This window comes from Ictidomys tridecemlineatus, chromosome 11, assembly GCF_052094955.1.
Source record: "Ictidomys tridecemlineatus isolate mIctTri1 chromosome 11, mIctTri1.hap1, whole genome shotgun sequence".
NCBI lineage: Eukaryota > Metazoa > Chordata > Mammalia > Rodentia > Sciuridae > Ictidomys > Ictidomys tridecemlineatus.
In genome coordinates this window covers 102,830,217-102,857,170 of record NC_135487.1, presented here as the reverse complement: position 1 = coordinate 102,857,170, position 26,954 = coordinate 102,830,217, and the positions used below count along the sequence as shown (strand labels likewise).

Genomic DNA, 26,954 nt, shown 5'->3' with positions numbered 1-26,954 from the left:
GAGGCAATGAGTTGGATCTGGCAGGAATTGAAAGCAGGTTATAGGGATGTCCCCAAGAGACTGGAGATGGGCCATTTATACATTCTGGTGGTCTGACCTGGGGTGGGGGCAAGGAGGAACCTTCAGGTACAAAAATGGTGATGGTGAGGTCCTGGCAGCTCTGCCCCTGGTGGAGCATGAGGGGTTGGGGATGCCCCCTGCCACTGCCCTAACCCAACAGAAGGGACAATGGAAACTAAGGATTCAGGCAACAATCTGACTCCAGGCCGACTCCAGCCCGGCTGAGAACTGACCAATTAAAGGGAAGCAGAGGTGATGCGGAGCGTGCAGACGTGGCCCAGAGGGATCGCGACATGCCTCAGATCCCCAGCTCCTGGAAGCTTCAGCAGGGAAAAGTTTCAACCCACCTGCCGCTTTGAGCCTTATCTCAGTCGCCCTGACTCCGGTGGCCCGGCCCTGAAGGCAGAGGCACGGCCATTGGTGCAGTATTTGGGGGTGGCAGGACCCCAGCAGAAGGTACAGCTTCCTCTATTCCAGAAGGATGCAGGCTAGAGAAGGGCGGAAACCTTAAGGGACCCACGCCTGCCCCTCAGCAACGTGGGGAGAGGGGTGAACCCCGACATCTCCCACGTTGACTGGGCTCCATGGTTACCAGTTGGCTGGGTTACAGATTTGAGGAGCAGGTTCCTGGTAGAAGCCTCAGTTCCCGCCCCATTTCTCGCAATAACTCCTATGGCTCCCCCTGGTGCCCGAACTTGCAGGTCGCCGGCAGGGACAGGACCCACGGGTTCCCTCCACGTGCCGCGTGATCTCAGCGCTGTCCATCCGCTCCATTGCACTGCAAGAGACACTCCTCTGTCCTCATGGAAGGGACAGCCCCTTAGGCACCGCCTCGCAGTAACAGTTCTTTGTGCTTTTCCCTTTTCTTGCCCAGGAACTTGAGCCACAGGATCAGGAAGACTGGATCCCCGCCCCCGTAGGAAGTAGCATTAGAGAATAGTAACCACCATTTATGGAATAGCTGCTGGCTGACCTCATTGCTCATTATTTTTCTATTCCTTACCACCTGCCCCTAAGATATACAGTAGTGTTATTAGCCTCTTTTTTTACCAGTGAGAAGAGGCTGAGCAGGGTGAGGTGGTGCATGACTGTAATCTCAGCAACTTGGCAGGCTGAGGAAGGAGGATGGTGAACCCGAGGCCTGGCTGGGCAATTTAGCAAGATCCAGCTCAAAACAAAACAACAAAATACTGAGGCTTTTTTTTTTTTTTTTCATTTCTGTGAAACTCACATATTATATAAACGAGCCACTTTACAGTGAGAAATTCATTGGCAATTCACAGGGTCGCAATGTTGAGCAACCACCACCCTCTATCTATCTAGTTTTTTATCACCCCCCCATCCCTTAGTCCCCTCCCCATCCCTTAGTCCCCTCCCCTCAACCCCTGGAAACCACTAATCTGTATTCTGTCTCTGTGGATTTACTTATTCTAGATGTTTCATGTGTATGGAGTCACACAATATATCTGGGTAAAGGAGTTCATGGGCACAGGCATGGTAAAGCCTATGAAGAGGCTTTACTATAACTTAGAATAATGTTTTCAAAGTTCAGCCACATCAGAGCCTGTATCAGACTGTCATTCCGTTTTATGGCAGAAGAATATTCCACTGTATGAATACACCACATTTTATTTATGCGTTAATTTGTTGGATCCACTCAGGCTATCTTGACTTTTGGCTGTTGTGAATAGCACTGCAGTATATACGTGTGCCCATGTAATTCTTTGGGTACCAGCTTTCCGTTCATTTGGGAACATACCTTGGAGTGGAAATGCTGGATCACACATTAAGTCTGTGTTTAAGATTCTGAGGAACCACCAAACTCCTTTCCACAGTGACCTACCAACAATTATAAGGGTTCCGGTTTCTTCACATCCTCACCAACACTTGTTATTTTCCATTGTTTCCCTCTTTTCATGGCTGTCCTAATGGGTCTAGAGTTGTACTGTGACTGAGCTTTAAAAGTGAAATTCTTTAAAATCAATTTTAAGAAAATGGCATGGCCGCATGTGGACAGACTAGTAAGACTGGGAAGCCCAAGGCCCACAGTGTGGAGTAGAAAAAAGGTGAACTTCGAATAGGTTGTTACTCTCCACTGGCTGGTGCTGACTCCCCTCTCACCACCCAGGACAACCCCATCCCCAGTAAATCTCCTTTACTACTTTGAGACTCAAGATGAGCTTCATGTCATTCTCTTTAGGGAACATCTCCTCAGTCAGAGGGCCATCATGTGTCCCTCACCTCAATGGCAGCAGCTGACCATGGAGCTCTTAGTCCTCTTCATAGGCTTTACCATGCCTGTGCCCATGAACTCCTTTACCCAGGATCACCAGGGTTCCCAGGGCAGGTCCTGGGCTAGTCCCATCATGATCATTATTTTGTTTCTAACTTCTTACTGGAGAATAAAATACATGCAGAAAAAGTGCACAAGTTATAAGTGTGCATAGAGCTTGAGTATTTTCAGAAACGCAACACTCTTGAGTAACCAGCACACAGATAAAAACAGAACATTCAGCACCCCTAAATATCCCCCCAAAGTCTGTGCTACCCCAAGAGTAACCACTAACCTGGATTTTAATGCCATAGACCAGTTCTGCCTGGTCTGGGGTTTACATGGTGCTGGGCTTCTTCCACACAACCTTCATTCAGGCTTTGTGTACAATGGTAACGTGTCAAGTTCATGTCTACCTGGTATTCCATGGTATGACTCTACCACGTGCATTCAGTCCTTCCATGGGTGCCTGTCAGACATGACTGAGCAATAAGGAAAGAGCTGCTATAATATAGGATATGCAGAATTCTGGGTCACTGCCTTGAAAAACAGTTGAATCAATTTACACTGCCACCAGTCATGCCCCACAGTTCTGCTTCACCTTCTTACAGCACAAGATTTGTCCTTTATGCTGTCTTGATGTGTACCTAGAGGCTTAATTTCCACTTCCCTGATTGGCAGTGAAGACGAACATCTCTGAACACTCCTGTGATACATCTGACCAAGACCTTTGCTTATTTTCTATTTTTAGAAAGAATATAATTTTTTTATTTTATAATTTTTAAATAAATTTTATTTGTAGTTTTCTTATTGATCTGTAGGACTTCTTTATCTAGTCTGGATATAATCCATTTTTTAATCCAATCCCATTCCGTGTCTTTCAGAAACTGAATTTCTTAATATAATTTATCAATTTTTTCTTTTTCACAATTAGTGCTTTTTGTGTCCTGTTTAAGAAATCTTTGCATTCCAAGGTCATCAAATGGCCCTCCCTGTCTTCCTCTAAAAGCAGAATTGTTCTACAAGTGAATCTTCAACACACCTGGGACTGACTTTGCTGTAGGTATGTGTTCTGGGGATCCCACCACTGGAGTTGCAACAGAGGCAACAGCCAGAGAATTCCCACAAGGGATGGCGCCAAACTGTCAGAAGAGGGGGCTGATTGGGATCCCCAAGAAAGAGGCTCTAGCCACCAGGGTGATCAGTCCAAAACATTTATGAGAACTACATAACAGTGATTTAGCTTATCCTGGAGGTGGACAGCAAGAAAAGGGATGGAGTTCTACCTGGGTATGTCCATGATAAAGGGGTTGGAGCGCGGTATTCATATGGGGGTGTAAGGAATTTGGTTCAGGGCTGCGGCTAGTTCCAACCTAAGTCATTATCTCTCACTGGGGGATTTGTACCCACAGGTGCCCACTACATGTGTCCTATATTTTGGTGTTTCTAGTCACAACATAAACAAGTTCATGTGCTTGGGAATATTTAAGGCCCCCATGCGGACTCAGCAGACTCAGAGCCTACCCCTGAGAGAGGAAAGAAGAACCTCCAAAGTCCCATCCCAGGGAGGCACTGGTCCAAAGGCCAAGGGCAGTACTGCTCCCTTCTACCATGGCTTTTGGGATACTGACCCCACACCAGAAGATGGGGGTAAGATGCCCCCAGTATAGTCCCAGCATACCTTCCTCCCTGGTCCCCTCTGTGCATGTTCTCCCCATCCTTGAGAGCAGGCCAAAGCCTACCTCTTCTTAAAGACTTGCCTGATTACCCCAGACCCCAGAGTTTCCTCAACTGCACTGACCACCCACAACTCAAAGAGCCTTTGCCAGGGCTCTCAGCAAGACGCCTTGCCATGACCAGGCTTGGAGTGTAACAGAACACAGGGGTGAAAACCTGGCCTTCTCAAAGCTCTGAGAATTACAGGAAAAACCCAGAGATGGGGAAAAAATGAACACCTGCAGAAATCATCTAAAAATTAAGAGATATTCCACATGAAGAGCAAGGGGAACCCAGAAACCCAATTAAGATCTGCCAACATAAAGATCTAGCCTGTAATCCCAGCAGTTTGGGAGGCTGAGGCCCACATAGCTAAAGGAAGAATGGGGTAGTGAGATAATGCAGATACAGTGAGGTCTAAAACAGCATAGCCAAAGGGACAGAATGTGAGTGTCCCACCTTGCCCAGGACAAAAGTGTACAAATCAGTGGGCCCTTGGGCAGCTATCCTAGTCCTGGCATGAACCTAAGTCATATCTCTTACTGGGGGATTTGTACATAAGCTAGTCTGTCTCCGTCCCACAGGCGCCCACTACATGTGTCAGTGGGCACCGATGCCTGGGGAGGGTGCCCCAGCCAGCCAGTGCAGCCTGAGTTCTTGCTGCGGGCTAAAGCAGCTATTCTCAGAAAGGTGTCAGTACTGCCACCTGTGTAAATCCTGGGAACTGCACAAGGGCTACAAGCCAAGGTACTAATGGTAGCTGATATCCAACCTCCACCTGGCAGTTCATGGAGGAATTTTCCTGGCACTGCACAGCTGCAACCACCCAGAAGGGAGAACACTCTTCTTTACCAAAATATGCCATCAGTTCCTGAGCTATCAGAGTCATGTCTGCCCAGAGGGGTCACCATTTCCTAACTCACGTGGCATGGGGGTGAGCAATAGCCCTGGGTTAACGTGCGACCCAGAAGCTCAAGCAGTACAGCAAGAAACCTGGTACTGAGGTACAGTGGCACATGCCAGTAATCCCAGCAGCTCGGGAGGCTGAGACAGGAGGATTGCAAGTTCAAAGCCAGCCTCAGCAACTCAGCGAGGCCCTAAGCAACTCAGCAAGACCCTGTCTCTAAATAAAAAATACAAAAAAGGGTTGGGGTTATGGCTCAGTGGGTAAGCATCTCTAGATTCAATCCCTGGTACCAAAAAAAAAAAAAAAAAAAAAAAAAGAACTGGTGCACAGGGACAGAATGTGGCAGAGGGGAAAGAGACAGCTATGCACCCAGATTCTTCAGGTGGGGGCTCTGGCACCAAAGGCAGACTTCCCAGGGTTATGTTAGCATAAATACACTACTCCCACAGCAGTGCACAGGCAGCTCTGCAGGCGCTGAGCCTTGTTCATCAACAGGACAGGATTAGGGTAGAGTGGGGGTGGCTGGAGCTTCAGCTGATTTGTAAGCTCTTGTAGGATGCTGCCTACAATCCTACACCCAGCAGGCTGACATTGTCCAAGGGCAGGCATGAGAGCCAGTGGCATCAGTGATAATGCAGCTGCACCTGTATCACAGGCTCAGGCACCCAGGACTCCAGGGCCAGGCCACCACATGTATCAAGCAGGTTCTCTTCTGCAGAGAGCTCCTGGGTGGCCAGACCTAGAAGCCAGTTTCTGCTCTGCTCACCATGACGTGCTTCCTAATGTGAGGCTATGCTCACCCCAGGAAGGCGCATCTTTCTCAAAACACAAAGGCCCTTTACAGATTAGCATGGATCTCCCTGGGGGCACAAGGGTGCAAAGGAAAAGGAGGTCCTGGGCCAACTCAGGCTGTTCAAAACTCTGGGGCCAACTCTCTGCTTCCCATGCCACTTTCAGTTGACCTTTTACAAATCCTATGCTTGATATTTTGAGCCCATATTATAAGATGGTAAGTAGCTTAGCAGGTCTGTTCTGTATCTACTGTGAGCTGGGTGTGAGAGGGAGTCAGTTCCTAGGGACTGATTGCCCCTGGACGCCAAGGCAGGTAGAGGATCTGGCCTGCAGGGTCACTCCCCCCAATGGACGCCTGAACACCATCTCCTTGCCCATCATGGCATCTGCTAACATAGCCACCCAACCAGGCCCTTGAGGAGGAATGTGAAGGTGCTCCTACACTCCTCACCCCACCTCTTCCCCACACATCCTTAGCTCTCAACAGACCTCTTTCCTGACTCGAGGATCTAAGGGATGAGCAACCTGGGGCTGGGCGCCTACAGCAGAACTGTCCTGAGGTAATGGGAGTGGCCAGAGGAGAGATGGAACCAGGGAGGAAGCCAGCAGAATGGCATTACTCACCCAGTAGGGAGGAGGGGTCACCTTGAATAGTATTTTATTTTATTTTTCATTATTATTTTGGTGGATCGGGGATTGAACCTAGGGATGCTCTACCATTGAGCTATATCCCTACCAGTTAAAAAAAATTTATTTTTGGGATAAGGTCTCCCAAAGTTGCTGAGGCTAGCCTCAAACTTGCCATCCTCCTGCTCAGCCCCCTGAATAGCTGAGATTACAGATATGCGCCACCAGGCCTGGCCCTGAAGAACATTTTAATGAAGTAGTTTGCATCTTCTTGTCATCCTCTTCTTCACTGAACAGCCCCTTGTCCCACATGCTTGAGTTTCTGCCACTGCTTCCAGACTGCCCTGCTAGTCTCCCCTTCCGAGTTCTCCCACCAGCATCCTTGGCCTCTTCGAGACATGGTGGCCCATTCACTGTGCCTTTTGGGAAATGTGTCTTGCCTTGTGGCAGGGTGACTCTGCCCTGGCTGGTTTCCTGCCTTTCTGAGTTTGAATTCTGACTTCACTTTGTATCAGCTGAGTGACTGGGCCATTATTGAATTTGTTTGTACATTAGGATTACCCATCTTGAAAAGTGGATAATAATAATAATAGTACTATAGGGGCTGGGGTTGCAGCTCAGTGTAAAGCACTTGCCCACCATGTGTGAGGCAATGGGTTCGATCCTCAGCATCACTTAAAAAATAAATAAAATATTGTGTCCATCTACAACTAAAAAAATTTTTTTTAAAAAAATGTAACAGTACTGTACAATGTGTTGTGAGAATTTTTAAAGGAAAATTATTCTGGGAAAGGAACTTGATAAATAGGAAGTTAGCTGATCGGGGCTGGGAGAGAAGGAACTGAGAGGAGGATACAGTACCTGAGACTCTACAGCCATCCAGTTGGAGTCTGAAGATCAGAGCTAGTGGGGGTTCTCCCAGAAGGTGCTTGAGCCCAAGGCAGGGATGAGCTGAGAGCTGAAGGGCTTGCAGGGATTAAAGAGATATATGGGCGTATGCCTTCGAAAGTCTTACTTCATTCCTGCTCCTCCCTGCACACCCCACAACCCCAGCTTCACACACATCTAGAACTAGCCACCTCTCCATGAGATGAGGGCCCTAAATCTTCAGCAGGTCCCAAAGCAAGCTTAAAAATGAGAGCACTAGGCCAGGAGTCCAATGCTGAGTGTGACCCAAGCTCACCTCCTAGCCCTGTGACCAGGCCAAGTCTCGGGCCTCTCTGGTAGTCCATGCCATTATACCCTGTTTATACAGCATTGATCCCACCTTGCTCCAAAAGGATCTAAGGCTGCTGATAGGAATAATCACTCTCCTGCTGAACCCATAGGTGCTAGTGAAAATGAAGAGTGCAAAATCAGGAAGCACAAAAGAAACATGCTATTATTGTGATTTTTCTCCCCCAAAAGAATTAACCCACACTTCTCCAGCTCCCCAATGGAGACTCTGCCACAAGTCCAAAATTGTCCAAGTTCCCTGGCTTGAGCTCAGCTTTATATATAATATTTAATTTCCACTATAAACCACTGAAATGGGCCTGTGGTATAGTTTGGATCTGGAATGTTCCCCAAAGGCCTATGAGTTAAAAGCTTGGTCTCCACCCCACTGCACTATTGGAAGGTGATGGAACCTTTAAGAGGTGGGTCCAGGGAAAGGAAGTGAGGTCATTGGGGGTGTGCCCTTGAAGGACCTATTGAGACCCTGGACACTTCCTCTTTGTTTCTTGGCCACTAGGAGGTGAGCAGCCTCCTTTGTCATATGCTTCTACTCTGATGGGCTTGCCGCCACAGGCCCAAAGCAACAGGGCTAAGTTGAACTGTGAGTGATCATGAACTGTGAGTCAAGATCAATTTTTCCTCCTTTTAAGTTGATTATCTCAGGGAATTTTTTCACAACGTCACAAAGCTGACAAACACACCCTAATTTTGTTCTCTTATACAGATAAAAAAAAAAAAAGCTCAGAGTTCATATAATTTGCCCAAGAGTTCATGTTAATAAGTGACAATTGTATCATTAAATGGTGATTTTTAACCCAGGCATCCCAAACTCCTACCTCCCAGGCAGCGTGTGAAATGTCGAGTGGCAGGATTCACCTTCTCAACCTTTTATCAGCTGTGCCAGCCAATCACAACACTATGGCTAGTTCTACCACCCCCTGCTCTTCACCCCCACAGCCACCAACCAAGTCCTCATCACTCACACCCAGGATGTGGCAGGATTGTCCAGGGACCTTCTGGTCTCCAGCCTCACCTCCCTCCATTTGCTCACCAGAGCCAGACATTGCCCCTTCCCTGATCATTCCACCCCAACAGAGATACCCCCAATCACACATGCCTCAAGGGTCATGGGGGGCGGGCATCAAAGATTTTGCAGACTGTTGTGGGGGTCAAATTCCCACCTCCTAATACTGACTAGATGAGTCACCTTGGATAAATTATGTAGCCTCTCTGAAACTTGATTTTCTCTTTTTAGGAGAGGGAATCACTCCAACTTCACCTCCCTCCATTTGCTCATGATGATAGCTGTCAAGGAGAGTCCTCAGGTATATTAGATGCATTTGCACCTTGTGGGAAGCCATCTATGACCCGTGTGTGAACCGAGCAATGTTTGAGCCATTAGGCAGGGAAGCCCGGTTTTGGTAACTCCCAGGGAGAACTCACTGGTGAAAGAAAACCCACTTCACATTGGCACCCTGTTCTAGATCAATGTTCAAGTTCAAACACAGGTCCGTAGAGGAGTAACCCACTAAAGCCAAACAGCCTTTCGGTTACAGATGTAGCTTGCCAAAGGCCAAATGACCTCTTTACAGCAAGACTCCCACCCACACTGAGAAGTAAGCACCTAAACAAAACTCCTCCCACTAAAACCTTATCCCTGCCTTTGATGTACTCCCCTTTAAATAAAGAATTGGGGCCTTTTTGAGTTGTTCAGTTCCAGTTCCTATCAGGACTGGAAGACCCATCAAGCACTCAACTTTTTAAATCTAATCTTTGGCTTGTCTTATTTCTCACTGATTATTTCAGACTTTTTTATTTTCCCAGGCAGCTCACACCTCCTGGGAAGGAACCTGCTCTGTCAGGGTGCTGGCTACCCCATCATAGCACTTAGCTCACCCGGTGCCAGCATGTGCACTGGTATTTTATCCCACTAGAAACATACCTGTCTGTTGGGAACACAGGCTGAGAATGGGTTGATACTCACCCCTCTTTGCATCTATCCCTGCAAATCCAGGAAGGGATGGGGTAGGGCTGGACCAGAAGCTGAGCTGATCCTCCTAGCCCAGAGCAGGACTGCAGGGCTGAGCCATTTTAAGACCTTTACAGACCCTGAGTCTGATTCTTGGGGATTCCAGTCTCACAGTAACAAGCATCAAAATGCACCCATGTCCCTCATTCAGTGCAACTCTTCTTTGCTTTAAATTTAAAAGGGTTCTTATAAACTTGCCTTTGAAATTACTTGACTATGAGTAACTCATTTAATTTACTACTGGCTATGATTCCTCTTCAATCATTCTGTGTATTCAGGAGCTTTTGCCAAAAATCCAGTTTACAAATTGTTTTCAAATATAATGACACTTGTATGAATACTAAACTGAACAAATATGAAAGTTGACATGCTGTTTTCTGCAGGCCTTCCATTAACATTTGTCAATTTTGACTTTGCTTTTTTTTCATATTTTGCAGACCCAAAGTTTATTTTTGGACTCTCCCACATTTGGGGGCATTCCAAAGTCCTCCCTGCCCCCTGCAAAGGACAGGTTTGGCCACAGAGCAAGTGCTCTTGGATCATCCCAACTCCAGACACCCAGGCAGGGGAGATCACCCACTGCAGATTGACCAGGGCATCCCACCTTGCAACTTTACTCTTGTTTTAAAAACAAAAGTGGTTTGTCAAAAGCACTGGGTTAGCTTATAGCTTTATTGGGATTTCCTATGAGTAAATTTACGAATGAGGCAATGCTGTGGCCTGGGAAATGTTCTGATGGAGGCTTTGGACTGTCATCCTAAGCAGTTCCCCACCTACACCAGGAGGGGGCGCTAGGGAGAGAAGCCAGGGGTCTAGCCAAAGGCCCTGGAGACCCCGAGTAGCCTTCATTCAGGGCCAGCCCTAGGACTGGAAAGAGGCAGGTTCTTGTACCCGTTTTATTGCTATCTGTTTGGGGCCTTTAAACCTAAGAGCAAATTTTTAAATCCCTCTGCTGCCACTGTCATTTCCCTCCCGCGGGCCCCAGAGCACAGAGCAGGGAGCCCCACACACCAACCAGACAGGTCACCAGGAGGGGCCTGGTGGAACCCCAAGAGAGGGAAGGAGGAGGGGCCTGTAGGAGCTGTGCGCAAGATATAGAGGGAAGGGCTTTGATTTCCATCGAAAGCTGTAAATCTAATCAAATAAAAATAAAAGATAATAGCAGCTGAAGGTGCAGGTCAGTAATTCCAGCAAATCGGGAGGCTGAGTCAGGAGAACGGTAAGTTCAAGACCAGCCTCAGCAATTTAGAGGCCCTGTGTCAAAATAAATAAATAAATAAATATTTAAAAATAAAGGACTAGGGATGTACTCAGTCCCTGTGAGTTCAATCACCAGTACCAGTAACAGTAATAATAACCATTATTAGTACCAAATAATAATTATAATTACCTGGTAACTTCCTTCATGGACATCTAGTCTAGGGGAATAATCTCTAAGGCCTTATGCAAAGACAATAGCTAACACTTATTAAGTACTTACTTATAACTTCATTCAGTGACTGAATGAATCTAGTTGACCCATGAGGAAAGCACTATTATTATCCCCATCCAATGGTAAAGATCTGAGGCACAGAGAAGGAACTAACTTGCCTAAGTTCACACAGCCAGAGAGGGGTGAAGCCAGAATTCAAGCCCACAAATTCTGGCTCCAGAGTACACAATGGTAGCCACAACGTTAGCTCAATTATTCTTAACAGAGAAAAGTTGTCATGGTAAATGACAGTAAAGCAGGGCACAGTAATTCCATTCCTATTTATGTAGTATTTTAGTGAAATGTAGAAAGGCATGTTAAAATAAATTTTTAAGTGTAAGATTGTGTGTGTGTGTGTGTGTATACACATATATATATGATCTCAACTAAAAAATGCCATTTGAAAAAAGAACCAAAGGAAGATGTTAATGTTTAAAATGTATTAAATATATACATATACCTCAGACACAGGGAATTAGCAAATATTTGGTGAAACTGGCAGAGTATGAGTGGGATTTTTTTCTTATTCCCATTTCTCTATATTTTCCAAGTTATTTAAGAAACTGATTTTCTTTTTAGACTTTTTTGATGTTTTAAGATTATTTGCTTTTGATATATGTTTGAAAGAAAAAATTCTAGAAATTGAAAAACAGAAAAAGTTGTTAAAAAAAATTGTGTATGAAAGTTTATAGCAATGAGTACCTGCCAAAAAAAAAAAAAAAAACCCTCAAGTAATCTAATGATGCATCTCAAGTTCTTAGAAAACCAATAACAAACCAAACAAAATCAGTTGAGGGAAAGAAATAATAAAGATCAGAGCAGAAATAAATGAAATAGAAACTAAGAGAATAATGCAAAGGATTGATGAAAGAAAACACAGTTCTTTGAAAAGATAAAATTTACAAACCTTTAGCAAATTAATAAAAAAAGACCCAAATGAGTAAATTAGATATGAAAAAGGATACATTAACAGATACCACTGGAATTCAAAGGCTCATTGGAAAACTATACGTGAATTAATTGGAAACTCTACAAGAAATGGACAAATTTCTGGATACATTTGACCTGCCAAAATTGAACCAGAAAGTATAAAAAACCTAAATAGACAAATCCCAAGTAATAAGATTGAAGCAGTAATAACTCTCCTAAGATTGAAAAGGGCACACGCCTGTAATCCCAGGCTACTGGGAGGCTGAGGCAGAAGGATCACAAGTTAGAAGCCAATCTCAACAATGTAGAGAGATCCTTGTCTCAAAAAATAAAAAGGGATGGGGCTGCACATGGTGGCACACACCTGTAATCCCAGCAGCTCCAGAGGCTGAGGCAGGAGGATCATGAGATCAAAGCCAACCTCAGCAAAAGCAAGGTACTAAGCAAATCAGTGAGACCCTGCCTCTAGATAAAATACAAAATAGGGCTGGGGATGTAGCTCAGGGATCAAGTGCCCCTGAGTTCAATCCCTGGTACCCCTCCCAAAAAAGGGGGGACAGCGGGGGTGGCTGGAGATGTTCAGTGGTAAAGTGCCCCTGAGTTCAATTACAAATACCAAAACAATAACAAAAAACACAAAAAGTCTCTCAACAAAGAAAAGCCCAGGTCTGGATGCATCCACTGCTGAATTTTACCAGATTCGTAAAAAGAATTAACACAAATGCCTCTCAAAATATTCTGTAAAATATAAAGAGAGGGTAACCTTCCAAATTCATTCTATAAAGCCAATATTATCCTGCTTCCGAAACTTGATGAGGATACAACGGAAAAAAGGAAATTATAGGCCAATATCCCTGATTAACAAAGTACTTGCAAATCAAATCCAATTGCACATTAAAGAGATCACACACCATGATCAAGTTGGTTTCATTCCATGGATGTAAGTATGGTTCGATATGCACAAATCAATAAACATAATACAGAGCAAAGATAGAATTAAGGATAAAATCACATGATCATATCAGTAGATGCAGAAAGAGCCTTTGATAAAACTGAACATCCATTCATATTTGAAGTCCTGAATAAATAAGGTATAGAAGGCTTGTACCTCAACATAATAAAGGCTATGTATGATAAATCCATAGCCAACATCATACTGAATGAAGAAAAACTGAAAGCATTTTCTCTAAGAACAGGAACAATACAAGGTATCCACTCTCACCATTCTTATTCAAGATAGTACTAGAAATTTTAGCCAGAACAATCAAACAAGAGAAAGAAAGAAAAGGGATACAAAAGGAAAGGAAGAAGTCAGATTATCCCTGTTTGCTGATATGATTCTATACTTAGAAAACCCTAAAGATTCCACTAAAAGACTCTGAGAATTGATAAACAAATTCAGCAAAATAGGATACAAAAATCAACATATAAAAATCAGGAGATTTTTCTATACACCAATGGTGAACTGAGAAAGAAATTAGGAAATCAACGTCATTCTCAATAGCCTCAAAAAATTATATATTTAGGAATAAACCTAAGAAGATAAAAATTACACAGTGATATTTACAAAACACTAAAGAAAGAAGCTGAAGAAGACACTAGAAGATAAAGAGACTTCCCATATTTTTGGATTGAGAGAATTAATATTGTCAAAACAGAGATACTATCCAAAGTGATCTATGGATTCAATATAGTCCCTATCAAAATACCAATGATGTTCTTCACAGAACTGGGGAAAAAATTCTAAGATTAAAACACAAAGGACTCCAAATAACCAAAGCAATCCTGACCAAAAAGAGCAATGCTGGGACATCACAATACCCAGTGTCAAAACACACCACAGAGCCACAGTAATCAAAACAGCATGGGACTGGCATAAAAAACAGGCCTGCAGACCGATGGAACCAAAGAGAGGACACAGAAATAAACCCATGCAGCTACAGACAACTGATTGTTCGAAAAAAGAACTAAAACATACATGGGAGAAACAGCAGCCTCCTAAACAAAAAGTGCTATATGAACAAGACTGAAAATAGACTCCTGTCTCTTACCCCTACAAAAATCAACTCAAAATAAAACAGAGACTGAAACATAAGACCTGAAACACTGAAAGTACTAGAAGAAAATATAGAGGAAACACTCTAAGCTGGCTGAATGGACTCCAATAGACCAGGAAACAAAAACAAGAACTGACAAATGGATCACATCAAATTAAAAAGCTTCTGCACAACACAGGAAACAATCAGCAGAGTTGAGAGACAACCTGCAGAATGGGAGATCCTCTTTGCCAGCCATTCATCTGACACAGGGTTGAATATCTAGATACATAAAGAACTCAAAAAACTTACTGACCAAAGAACAAGTAATCAAAACGAAAAATGGGCAAATAATCTCAGTAGACACTTATCAAAAGAAATACAAATGGCTGATATGATAAAATGCTTACTATCTTTAGCCATCAAGGAATGACAATCAAAATTTCTTTGAGAGTCCATCTCACCCCAGTCAGAATGGCTAATAGAAAAAAATAATAACAATAAATTTGGACAAGGCTGTGGAAAAAAGGAACCCTTATACACTTTTGATGGGAATGTAAATAGTATAGACATTATGAAAAACAGTATGAAGATTCCCCAAAAAACAAAAATAGAACTATCACAAAATCTAGTTATCCCACTCCTGGTTAGATACCTGAAGAAAATGAAGTCAGCATACAAAAGAGATTAGCTGCAAACCCATGTTTACTGTGGCACTATCCAGAACAATCAAGACTGATTCTAGGTACCTGTCAACAGATAAATGGATAAATATGGTGTAGGGCTGGGGTTGTGGCTAAGTGGTAGAGCTCTTGCCTAGCACATGTGAGGCACTGGGTTTGATCCTCAGCACCACATAAAAATCAATCAATTAATTAATTAATTAAAGGTATTTTTAAAAGAAAATATGGTATATATACAGAACAAAGCATTATTCACCCATAAAGAAGAATGAAACCATGTCATTTGCAGGTAAATGGATAAAACTGGAGGACATCATGTAAAGCAAAAAGCCAAACTCAAAGGCAAGCATCACATATTACATCTCATAGGTGAAAACTAAGAAAGTAACAAGACAACCTGAAGGCAAAAGAAGGACTTTCAGGGGAAGAGGATGGAGTGGGGGTGAAGAGAGAGCAGAAGGGAAAGTGGATGTGATTAAGGTATAAAACGTATGTAAGAAAAGGTCACGGTGAAACCCACTGATTTGTACAATGTTTTAATAATGATTTTAAAAAGAAAAAAATTGGAGGGCTAGGGTTGTGTCTCAGTGATAGAGCGCTTGCCTAGCACGTGCGAGGCACTGGGTTCAATTCTCAGTACCATAGAAATAAATATAAGTCCATTGATAACTAAAAAATATTTAAAAACAAAGAAAAGAAAAAATTGTGGAGAGATTGCTAAGAAACTCTTTAAATTTTGTAATATTCTTAAGGCTAGCCCTGAGCACACACTGACAAAAACAAGGGACAAGAAAGGGGATCAAAGGATTGATTTAAATGACAAATTCAATGATAAGTAAATAGGGAGTTCTCATTGGTGGAAAAGTCCTAAATGTTGGCAGAGGACAGGAAGTCCTGGCCTTTAAGAACTTCAAAAAGTTCTAGAATAAGTCCTAGTCCTAATCTAGAAAGCTCTTCTGGATTGGCCACAGTGGTGCACACCTGTAATCCCAGCTATTCAGGAGGCTGAGGCAGGAGGATCTCAAGGTAGAGGCTAGCCCAGGCAACTGAACAAGACCCTGTGTCTCAAAATAAAAATTTAGAAGTGTTGAGGATCCAGTTTAGTGATAGAGTACTTGCTTAGGATGCGCGATATCCTGGGTTTGATCCTCAATACCGAAACACACACACACACACACACACACACACACACACACACACACACACACACCCTCCCTTTTAATCCTGCTTGCCTGTTTTACAAAGCTAAGATACAGGTTATTTATATTAAATATATCCTTGAAAAGTCAGCTCCCATTACCCTTGAAAAGTATTGTTTGGGAGGTAGGGAAGGCCCAGGGTTGGGTGGAAGAGAGCCCTAATCCCCAAGCTCCAGTTTAGGTTCTACCACTGGCCATTTTTACCTCCTGAGCCTGTTTCTCCAGCCAGAATCCAGCCAGAGTTGTAGAGCCTTCCATTTATCCCCCAGGGCCAACATTTAGTATGCAAGTGCCTAGAAAGAATCGGCAACAGATGCCTCTGTATACAGGGGCCCTGGGTCCTCACCAGAGGCCTGGCTGGCAGCCTTTGGGAGGCAGGAGGATCAGGAGAGCTCTGCCCAGGGTGCCCAAGGCACCTGCTGGGGAGGCTGGGGCCAGGTGCACAAGCACTCATCCCCTGCCAAGAGAGGCCAGAAGGGGCAGAACCACTGACAGAGGGGAGGAGAGGCCCACAGCCTCCAGCATCCAGACCCTCAATTATAGCCTTGAGCTATTTTAGGGCTGATTGTTTCTGAGGCAGCCAGCCCCCAGTTCCTTCCCTGCCAAGCAGCAACCATGACAGGCCTCCCTGTTGCCCACCCAGGGCCCTGCACAGCCCAGGGCACATTACAATTCCCTTCCTCAAACAGGCAAAAGGCTCCAGCAGCCTCCACGCCAAGGAGGTCCTCTGAAAACAGTACAGTGGGCGCAAGACACAAGCAGAATTGCTTAAGGCTGGGTTTGAAGCCCTGAATCTGTGGGGGCATTGCTGGTATCTGCACCACAACTTCCACCTCTGAATCAGGATCTCTAAAGGTGGGACCTAGAAAGGGCATTTTAAACAAGCTCCCCAGATCCTGATGTCTCAGAAGTCCTGATCTCAGGTGGCTTGTAAGGGTGTATGCTCACATCAACCGGGCTGCAAATGCACATGAAATAAAAGGTAGGAAGGGCCATCATCTTTCAAACTGGTGTGACACGAATGTGCCCCAGACCTGGGGCCAGACTCAGAGGAGGCAAGTTGGATGAAGGCCCACTGGGCATCTCTTCTGTCCTATAGCTCCCTCTGTCCATGTCCAAGTGTACAAGCCACTCCCATCAGAATGTGCTGGTCCTCTATTCAGAATGTCTCTGGCACCCAAACACAGCACCCCCAACAGCTCTCCCTCTCCCAACAGAGACTCCTCCTGCCTTGTTACTTAAATAACCTTTATTTCTCATGCACTAGGAAAGATGGGTCATATGAAACACTGCTTTTCACAGCAAAGGCCTCGGTCCAGAACACAACATAGGGGGCCAGCTGGGATCCTGGGCTGGTCAAAGATCTGGGGATTACAAAACGGATACCCCCCAGGGCTAGTGGCAGATCCAGCACCCTCCAGCTGCAGTGGCCCCAGACACAGCACAGGGCAGTTGCCCCCTCCCACAGAGGCATAGGAAGCTAACACCAGAGAAGCACATGGATCAGGGAAAAAACAGAAAAGGCTGCTGGGCAGTGACTTGGCAGAGGCAGTGGTCCAGCACCTCCAAGGCCCAAGTCCAATCACCTCAGGCCAGGCAGTCCAGTCTCTGAGCGAGCTCAAGCCCAGCTCTGCCCAGGACATGGCTGCTGGAGTTCCACAGGGCCTCAGGAACCTGTGCCTACAGCAGAGTGTACAGGGCCCTCTCAATGGCCCCTCAGTCACGTAACAGGACAGGGGACTAAACTTCAACTCTAGCCAAAGCTCGGATTTGCCCAGGCAGGCCCCCAGAGGCAAAAGGGACCAGCTCCTCTTGCCTTGGTTGATTGCTTCAACCTTGGTTAGCTAAAGGGGCCAACCCTTCCAAGTCCCTGTGGACACTTAGAGGTACCCAAAGGACAGCCAGGTTTCTGAGGATCCTAGGACAGGGCCACCAGTGGGGCCAGCCTTTAAATCTTGGCCATCGGGTACCACCTGAGTCAAACAACAGTAAAGCAAATTCCTGAGCATCACGTTCACTGAGGTGGCCCAGGAACAGCACATGGTCAGAGACATGCAGAACAGAAACAAAGAAGGATGGAGACATGCAGACTACAACAGGATGGGAGGGGTCTGAAAACAACACATGGTCAAGGTGCTGAGATGGGGTAGGCACCACAAGGGCCAGGCTCACTGAGGCCCTGGACTTGTGGCAACACCCGCCTCCTCCGGGATGGTCTCCAGCATCTCACTCTGGACGGCCTGTGTGATAAGTGCCAGCTCCTGGCACAGAGTCTCATGACGGTAGCCCACACGTATGTCTGGCACATTGGTGCGGCGGATGTCATTGCCCTCAGGGCCCTCCTTGGTATAGTTGGGTCCCAGCCAGTGGCTCTTTACCTGCAGGACATGTGAGTAAAGGGCAGGGCTGCAGCCTACTCCCAATCATCCCAGGGACAAGGTCAGGACCCCAAATGTGGAGGAAGGGAAGAGAAAGGCAGAGTCAAGGCCCAGGTAGGCAGGTATTAGTACCTTGTGTGAGAATCCACTCATGAGCACACTGTTGCGGGCCAGCTCACACATGTCACAGGAGCTGAGCTTCCACACTTGAGTGGCAATGCTGTATTCCTCCATCAACGGCTCCTGCATAGGCCAGGATCCCTCAGATAGGTGCACCTGGCCCTGCCGCCCCTCCCTGCTCCCACCCTATCCTATAGAACTTCCACTTAGGCTGTAGCATGACCCCAGCAGGAGGCAGCACCAACCCAGATACCCTAGTGTCCCAAGTTGCCTGCTGGTCTCTGACCTTGGTGAAGTGAAACTGTAGAGGATCATCAGTAGAAAGCGAGACCATGAGGCCACGGGACAAGTACTCAGGTAGTGGGTTCCGATGGTAGCTGAGGAAGAGGCTATTGTTGCTGAGCGGGGACATAGCAATGCCAATCTGGGCCAGGTAATACAGGTACTGCAGGACTGGGGCCTGGGCAGACACAAAAGAGGGAGGACCAGTTAGATGGCTTTGAAGCAGAGAAGAGAAGGCTTGGTTGGGGGATGGGGGGGGGGGGTCTGGGCCACAGTAGCAGGTAGTGCATGTTGGAGGATGGGTCCAGGTTAGACCTGATTTGAGAATTCAAGTTATAGCCAGAACCCAAGTAGGGGCCTAGCCTGGAAGGGCCTAGTCTAGGGTATAGAACATTAGTTACAGTGGGAAGGAGGAATCTGATTGTGGGTCAGGGTGAGGAGGATCAGTTGCTGAAAGAGTCCAAAGGTTCAAAGGAAGGTAAACAACTGTGAGAGGAGCCTGGGGTATAGACCCTGACCTTGCGTAGAAGCAGCCCATGGGAGATGTTTTCCGCCAGCATGAAGGCTGATACCAGGTGGTGGATGGGCCCAGCCTCCCCACAGTGTGGCCTCAGCACGAACGTGTGGAAACCCCTCTGCCTGGGGGGGGCATGAAGACAGGGTCAGCTCCACAGCCCCACCTCGACACACACGTGACCTCTAGCAGAGGATCAGCACTGGGTGGCACAGGTACCTGCGCAGGTGGTTCAACATGGCCATGTTGGCGAAGGTGTAATACAGGTAGTATGCATAGGGTGGGTTGTCTTCCTCCACCCAAGCCTCAGGGAGGGGGCTCTCCAGGTTGAAGACGTGGTTCTCAGGCTTGGATTCATCATCCACGCTGTCAAAACCATCCACCTGGTATAGGAATTCGTGGTCAATCCCAAAGCTGGTGGCTGGGCCTGAGCCTGGCTGTCCTGCCCACACCCAGCCCCTGCCACCCTTCCCTCACATGCTCCAGAAAAAGGTGCAGCTCCGGGTGGCTGGCAGGGTGCACAGTAGCCTCAAACAATGGCAAGAAGATGTTCTCTAGCATCTCCTGGAAGTTGGCCAGCTGGCCCTTGGTGCGGTACACATCACTGTAGGTGAGACAATCGGTCAGAGCCAATAGGAGTTAACCCAGAAAGAAGGTAAGGGTCAGAGCTGGCCCAAGAACACAGAAGCATGTGTGAACTACACTGGGAAAGTGGGGATGCCAGGGTGGTCAGGTTGGATAGACTGTGGATGGGCTGGGGAGGCCTCTCCTTGTACTTGGAGGGCTCCACTGGGCAAGGAGAGGTTCCCAGTCCCAGGAGGACAGGAGGCAGGACTGGCCCCCTTGAATACTGCCCTGGTATTTCCTCCCATTTCAAGGGACACTCACAAGAGGCGGGGCACCTGCACGAGCCAGCGCACATTAGGAGAATGCACTCGGTGAGTCACGGCCCAGCGTGCCAACTTGTCCCACTCATCCCTCGAGCGCCCGTAAATGGATAGCCGCAACTCTGCATTCTGGTATTTGCTTTCCTCCAGGTCGGACATCACCTCCTAGACATGTGCAGAATAGCTGCCACACCCAGGCTCCTCTCCCGCCCTCTGCACACCTGCCACGCATGTTCAGTCAGACCTCTTAAGTCCCTTGTCCCCTCACCCCACCTATACTTGCAGCTCAGTAGGTTAGGCTGCCTCCATACCTTGATGATGTGAGCAAAGTACTTCCCAGAAACCCTGTTGTCGGTCTTGATGAAGATCTCTCGGAGGACAGACTCCCCAATAGGATTGTATTTGGCATTGAACTTGTCAAAGCGGTGGAAGGTGTTTCTATCCTGGGGGGAGATGGGCAGGCCCAGGTCACCCCTGACCCTCACCTCCTGCACTAACCCAACCCCCCAGCTCATGCATGGGGACAGACCGCGTGCACGTCAAGTGTGTCCACACTCAGGTCATAGGCAGTGAGATTCATGCTCTCGAAGACTTCCCGCAGAGTCTGCTCACGGCCCTGCTCCACATGCACAATCTCCTCCAGGTGCCGCTTCATTGCCCGCTTGATGAAGCGCAGCAGATGTTTCTGGTTCATGCAGGATGAGGCATGGATGTGTGTGTCCACCTAGAGTAGAACAGGGCACTGCTGAGCCTACCAAATGCCCAGAGGGTCTAGGGCCAGCGCAGTGAGATGAAAGAGGGCTCCCCATATTGGATGCTGAGTGGGGATCCCAGGCCCTGGATAGGGAGGCTGGGTAGAGGTGCACAGTCAGGACACAAAGAGGGCCACAGGTGAAGACCCACCTTGCGGATGTTGTAGAAATCTCGGTGTGGCACTTTCTTCTGAGCAGCCAGTTCCTTCATTTCGTTAAGCAGTACATGCATCTGGAACTTGGAGCTCAGGTACTGTAGCCGGCGATAGCAGAATGATTTTCTGGGCAGTAGGAAGGCAGCAAGGCAGGGACTCAGGCCCTGAGGGAAGAACCTGGGTAGAGCCCAGGCAGCAGAGCCCAAGAAGAGGCAGGAGGGTCCAGGACAGAGGCGGCCAAGAGGGCTGCAGACTGAGGGAAGGCCAAGGACTTGGTGACTGGGGTGGGGTGGGGAGACCAGAACCCAGGTAACAGATATGGAACAGAACAGGGCAGTGCTAGGGCTGGAGAATCTGGGCTAGGAAGCAAGCAGAGTGACCAGAAAGAACTCACATGGGGCCATTGATAATCAGAGCCATCAGCACATTGACATCAGCCACAAATTCCTGTAGGTCTGGGTATGGAAGCTCCACCTCAGAGCAACTGCAAGTGGGGAAGCTTGGGTAAGGAAAGGAAGCTATGCACCTCCCAGATGTCATCTCCCCCATCCCCTAGCACACACCACACCCATCTTACTGTTCATCAGGATCCCTGCGAGTATAGACATGTACCACGCCACGCACCATACGCAGACCCAAGCCCAGGTCCCCAGGCATGGTGCTTGGCTCACAGTGCTCATATGGGTGCTGTTCCAGAGCAGGGGGGTGCACTGGGGCATCTGTAAGGATGGAAACGGTGGAGTTAGGACCAGGGCTCCTCCAGATCAGCTGCTACCCAGCCCAGAGGCTCTAGAGGGAATGAGACATCCATCAAAGATCCCAGAGGGAGGGCTGGGGTGATGGCTCAGTGGTAGAGCGCTGGCCTAGCATGTATGAGGCACTGGTTCAATTCTCAGCACCACATATAAATAAATAAATAAATAAATAAATAAGGTCCATTGACAACTAAAAAAATATTTTAAAAAAAAAGGTCCTATAGTGCAGCTCCAGCTCTAACTTCCACCCTCTGGGTGTTCAAGAAGCTGGAATTATCCTGGGTATGGGGAGACATGGGCAAGGCAGGAGCCCAGGGCACTTGGGGAACATCAGGGATAAGAGTCCCACCAGCAGACACAGGGGTGTCAGGGCCCTGCTCAAAGGTCCGTGTCTCCAGGGGCTTCTCTGCCAGCTGCTGCAAGTAGCGGCGGGTGGTAGGGCAAAAGCTCTGCAGCGACAGGGCCATGTACTTCTCCCGGATAAATAAGGCCCGCACCACACTCTTGGCTGCGTCCAGTAGGTCTGTGAATGGCACCTGGGGGGGAACACATGCAGTCACTCTCCTCAGTCTCTGACCCAGACTCAAGACTCACGAGCACCTCTTCCCTGTGGCTTTCCCCAGACCTCACAACATCCCCACCTCCTGCAGGCCTAGACCCAGGAACAGGTAGCCCACTCTAGTCCCAGCATATCAGGGAGCTCCCAGCCAGACCCTCTGTCCCGCCAGCTGTTAGGAATGAGGAAACACTTTCTGCAGGCCTTATCCTCAGCTCCCCAGGCTGGGAGATCCCCCAGCCTGGGAGCTCCCTAGGACATGACAGAAAGAGATGGAAATCCAAAACCCCGCCCCACACTCACCCCACACTTCTCCTCTCCGGAAATGGTGACCCGCTGAAATTCCCTCTCCAGCACATCACGCTCCCGCAGGCCCCTGTCCCCCTGGCCTTCACCTTGTTCCTTATAAAGCCTACAGATGGGGGGATGCATACAAGGGAGGGGCTGGAGCCCACTTCGTGCAGCCAGGCCCCAGCTCCACCTCCCCTGTATGTGAACCCCTGCCCTGCTCACTGTAGGTCTGAGTCACTGTCCGTCTTCAGGAAATCTTGCTTGGCCCGAAGCAGGATGTCTGGCTCCAGCCTAGAGGAAAGAGGAGAAAGAGGTCAGAAGAATAGGAGGGTGGCTCTGGCTCCCAGGCTCCAGTACTGCACTAGGTGCTATGCAGAGGTTGTCACATGTGATCCTCACAGGCAAGACTGTAGGACCCTATGCTGTGCTCACCCAATCTTGGAGGTAAGAAAGCAGACCCTGAAGTTAAACAGCATATTCCAGGCCACCCCAGTAGTCAGAAGACAAAACCAGAACCTAACAGCCTGGCCTCAAAGCCTGTGCTCCCAGGTAGATCCCAAAGGGAGGATGGAACAAGAAAGAAGCCAGAGGGGCACTGGGCAGGCTCTGCGCCAGGCTCACTTGACATCCTGGCTGATCTGCCGCTCCAGCCGCTGCCGCCGCTCCTCCAGCTGCTCAATGGGGCTCTCCTCAGGGAACTCATATGGGGCGCTTCGGAGCTCACTCTCAGCCAGCGAGCGGCTGAACAGCTCCTGGCAGGAGGGAGGTAACACAGGTCAGGGGGCCTTTCCTTTGGGCCCTCAGCCCCAGCCCTCCCCTGCAGAACCTGGGCGTGGGTGTGGGCAGCAGGAGCTGGGGTTCCTGGGAGAGACTGAGGATCAGGGACAGCCAAGCTTGAGGTGAGGCAGCTGAGACAGAGGGGTGTGGGAACAGAGGCGGGGCATGGGGTGAGGGGAGGGGGGTGCCAGGCGATACCTCGGCAATCTCCTTGCATTTGCCATCCATAGACGTGCGCAGGTCGAGCGGGAAGTGCTTGAGGCAGGGGGCGGGGCCCGGCAGGGATCGGGCAGACTGCAGCGGAGGGGCCCCCAGACCACCCCGAGCCTCTGCAGAGACAGTGATGTCAGGGTCAAGGGTGGGGATGGGCAGGGCCTGGGTGCCCTGGATGCCAAGGGCTGCTGCCTGCCCCAGGCCAGTCCCTGAGGGAGTCCAGGGCCTGGACCGTGGGAAGTCCCTCCACAGAGGCTGAGGAAGGTGCCTGTGAGTGGCTCCTGAAGGACCTCACCCACAGCCCAGTACAAGGAAGGACCCCTCACCATCCCAGGCTCAGGGGTGGAGGTTCTGCTTCTGCCCCAGGACAAGTGGATTCATTCAATTCACCTGAGGCCCAGATAAGGGCGCATTCCCTGGGGTCATGAGAATCTACCATGTTATCCCCCAGAGGCAGACACACGTGTACATGTGTATACACTACAGAGACACACACAGAGAGACATACAGCAGGCACTCATTAAGGACCAGGTAGCTGGCTACACCCAGGATTCTAGCCCACAGCTTCCAGAGCAGCTGATCCAGGATCAGACTGGCCCTTGGACTAGCAGATCTTCTACTCAGAGGGGCCAGAAGGCCCCTGCAATCTGAGACCTACAGAGCACAGGGGAGGCCACAGCAGGCACTCAGCTCTGACCTAGGGAACTAGTCCTCAGGGAAGGGAAAGGCCTGGTTGGCAGGGAACCCTGGCTTCTCCCTGGAGGCCTGCCCTCTCCCCAGGACCCCAGGGCTGCCAAGATGTGGCTTGGCCCCAACCTGCCCCTCCCACTGCTGGCTGCCCCTCCAAAGGAAGCTGCCACAAACAGTCTGCGCCACTCAGAGGCCCCAGGATCTGGGCCGGAGGAGAGCCCTGGGGAAGGGAGCCTCAAAAGCCAGGGGTCTTACTCCAGTAAGAGCAAAACTCTTCATGTGCATAAGGACACGACTTGAAGGGCCTTGGAGCTATTCCTTTATGGGACTGACTGAGCTCTCGGCCCACCAGGAAGGACCCTCCCTGGGCTCAGAAGCCCAGCCTCCCCAATACGGAGCTCTTCACAGACAATTTGGCTCTCTCAGACAGCTGTGCAGGTGTACCCCTCCAGCACCCTCTCTCTCCTCTCTATCCTGACTTGGGGAGGGATTAAAGGCTCTGCCCAGGTAGCATGCCTTAAGGTTTCTGTGCCCATTTCCCAGTACTCTGGGTCTGATTCCAAGCTGGACAAAGAGAAGAAAGAGGTGACTGTCCCAGATCCAAGCCCACCTCCCCTGCTCACCTTGGTTCTGCCTGAACCCTACCTGCAGAGTTTAGGCTGCTCCAGCCAGCAGCCCTGTGCCCCTTGCCCGCCTGTTTGCCGAGTGAAGCTGCAGCCAGTCCCCCAGGACAGCTCAGGGGCCGGCACGGGCTGTACCAAGTGCAGCTGCAAGCAGGGGAGACCCTGGATGGCCAGAGTAGAGGGTTGGGGGAGCTCAGGGGGGCCCAGAAACCCAGGGAAGGAACATCAGATTTGGGAGATAAGACAAAGTCCAGAACTGTAGGAGGCTTAAACTCTACAGGACTGGGGTGGCCTAGCCAGAAGCAGGGCTCCCAAGGGGGAGAAGAAGCAAGGCAGGCTGATACGGCCAGGGCAGGCTGGCAGGGAGGGGCTAAGCCTCCTTAAAACCACTGCCCTAGAGGACAGAAGCAGGCAAGGGCTGGCTGGCCAAAGGGTAGGAAGAAAGAAAAGGGACAGCAGCTCTCTTCCTCCCTGAAACCAGCAACCCCAGGTCAGCTTCCTCTGCCCACCACTATCCTCTTGGCCCTGACTAAGGGGTCATTCAGGAGGAAAAAAAAGGTCTCTGTGGGAAGAAGAGCTGACTAACAGCTGGGGGAGTGGCCCACTCTGAGTAGGAGCCAGATACTGAGGCTTTATGGCCCCCAAACCTCCAACTCCTGTTCTACATCTAATTGTCAGGATCAGGACAAACCCTCCAGGAGGAGAGCTTTGGGAAAGGGCACTAGCATTTAGAGGACTCACATATGACATGGCTTCTATCTCTGAATGTGGGCTGTAAACAATGAGAAGGGGCCCCTGCACTGCCTAGCCACAGCCCCAGGGCTCACAGAGAAAATGCTCTGCACATGTTTTATAAAGTCCTAGGCCAAGACCAAGGCAGTTGAGCAAAGAAGCACAGTGAAGAAAGCAAAACTTGACAGGGGCAGAGATGGTATGACACCATGTCTTACCTGGAAGAGGGCACAGTAGGAAGAGGAAGAAAAGATGGGCACCTACCCCACCCTCAGGGTGTAAGGTCTTTGCTTGCCCAAGAGCCTGGAGCCTATATACTACTCCCCAGATAAGGTCCCAGAACACTTCTAACCCCTCAAGAAGAGTAGATCATAGGCTTCCAGGGCTGGTCTGTGCTGATTCAGCAGGAGTGGAGTCAAAGGTCCTAATCTTATCCTCTCTCCTAGCAGGGTGACCTGGGGACTGCACAGCAACGCTGGGGTGTGCAGAACAGGTTCCAGCAGGCAGAGCCACCCTTGCCTGCCAGGCCACTGCAGAGAGCCACCTGGGGTTCACTAGAGGTGACACACAGGCAGTAACCTCCATGATCTCTGAGGCCAGCCCTAGAAGATAGCACCTACTGGTCTCTTCTCCTGGGACTTGTGCCAGAGGTTCCTGACCACAGTGCCACACATCTACACCCACACTCACAAGTTAGTCAACCAAAATCAGAGGGCTACTTCACCAATTCCAAGATTCTGGCCACCTGTTACCCCCCTAACCCAGGAGCCCCCCACTCACTGCCTTGGCAGGCTGGGGCCCCAAGTAACAGATGCTCTCACCACCTGGCCACCACCTGGTTCAACAAAAAGGCAGCATATACAGAGCTAGCCTCAGGGCATATACCTTCTGAATGGCACAGAGAAACAGACCCTCAGGACATTACAAACTTCAAACCAGGCATCTTCAATAGCACAAGAAAATACTGGAAGGGGACAGTCTCTGAGGCCAGGCCTAGAAGACAGCACCTACTTGTCTCTCCTCCTGGGACTTGTGCCAGAGGTTCCTGATGATAGTGTCACACATCCACACCCACACTCACACGTTAGTCAACCAAAACCAGAGAGGGCTACTCCACCAGCTCCAAGATTCTGGCCACCTGGTACCACCCCCATACCTATAATTGGGCTATAGGTACGAACAACTGCCCGCGGTTGGGAGGGTTGGTATGACCTGGTCACCAAAGTAGGGTCATTGCTTAGCCACAAGGCCTAGAGGCAGCAGACAGCAAGTTCCTGCCTGCTGGAATCTGT

The 26,954-nt window shown here is 48.8% G+C and overlaps 1 protein-coding gene and 1 long non-coding RNA gene across 9 annotated transcripts in view; one reads left to right on the top strand and one right to left on the bottom strand.

Annotated features, from left to right (window-relative positions):
- The first annotated feature begins 8,081 nt into the window (after window positions 1–8,081).
- LOC144368231 (uncharacterized) lies at window positions 8,082–9,359 on the top strand. The gene is made up of 2 exons (XR_013428006.1): window positions 8,082–8,207; window positions 8,845–9,359. It is a non-coding gene; the product is annotated as an uncharacterized LOC144368231 (long non-coding RNA).
- A 7,809-nt stretch (window positions 9,360–17,168) lies between these two features.
- The window catches only part of Ampd2 (adenosine monophosphate deaminase 2), an 18,954-nt gene continuing 9,168 nt past the window's right edge, over window positions 17,169–26,954 (bottom strand). For 2 of the 8 annotated variants that reach the window (XM_078026947.1, XM_078026945.1), the window contains 17 exons: window positions 23,603–23,733; window positions 23,249–23,379; window positions 22,850–22,918; window positions 22,640–22,748; window positions 22,130–22,316; window positions 21,603–21,744; window positions 21,420–21,524; window positions 21,022–21,151; window positions 20,648–20,842; window positions 20,430–20,561; window positions 20,120–20,283; window positions 19,709–19,835; window positions 19,451–19,614; window positions 19,236–19,356; window positions 18,722–18,895; window positions 18,448–18,558; window positions 17,169–18,315 (listed from right to left, as the gene is read on the bottom strand). In XM_078026947.1, coding sequence (XP_077883073.1) covers window positions 18,106–18,315; window positions 18,448–18,558; window positions 18,722–18,895; window positions 19,236–19,356; window positions 19,451–19,614; window positions 19,709–19,835; window positions 20,120–20,283; window positions 20,430–20,561; window positions 20,648–20,842; window positions 21,022–21,151; window positions 21,420–21,524; window positions 21,603–21,744; window positions 22,130–22,316; window positions 22,640–22,748; window positions 22,850–22,918; window positions 23,249–23,379; window positions 23,603–23,733 — 2,402 coding nt within the window. In that variant the 3' untranslated portion in view covers window positions 17,169–18,105. Of the gene's footprint in view, window positions 18,316–18,447; window positions 18,559–18,721; window positions 18,896–19,235; window positions 19,357–19,450; window positions 19,615–19,708; window positions 19,836–20,119; window positions 20,284–20,429; window positions 20,562–20,647; window positions 20,843–21,021; window positions 21,152–21,419; window positions 21,525–21,602; window positions 21,745–22,129; window positions 22,317–22,639; window positions 22,781–22,849; window positions 22,919–23,248; window positions 23,380–23,602; window positions 23,734–24,952; window positions 26,949–26,954 lie in introns of those variants that run through there. The other 6 variants (XM_078026948.1, XM_078026946.1, XM_078026949.1 and 3 more) reach the window with 5 other exon arrangements.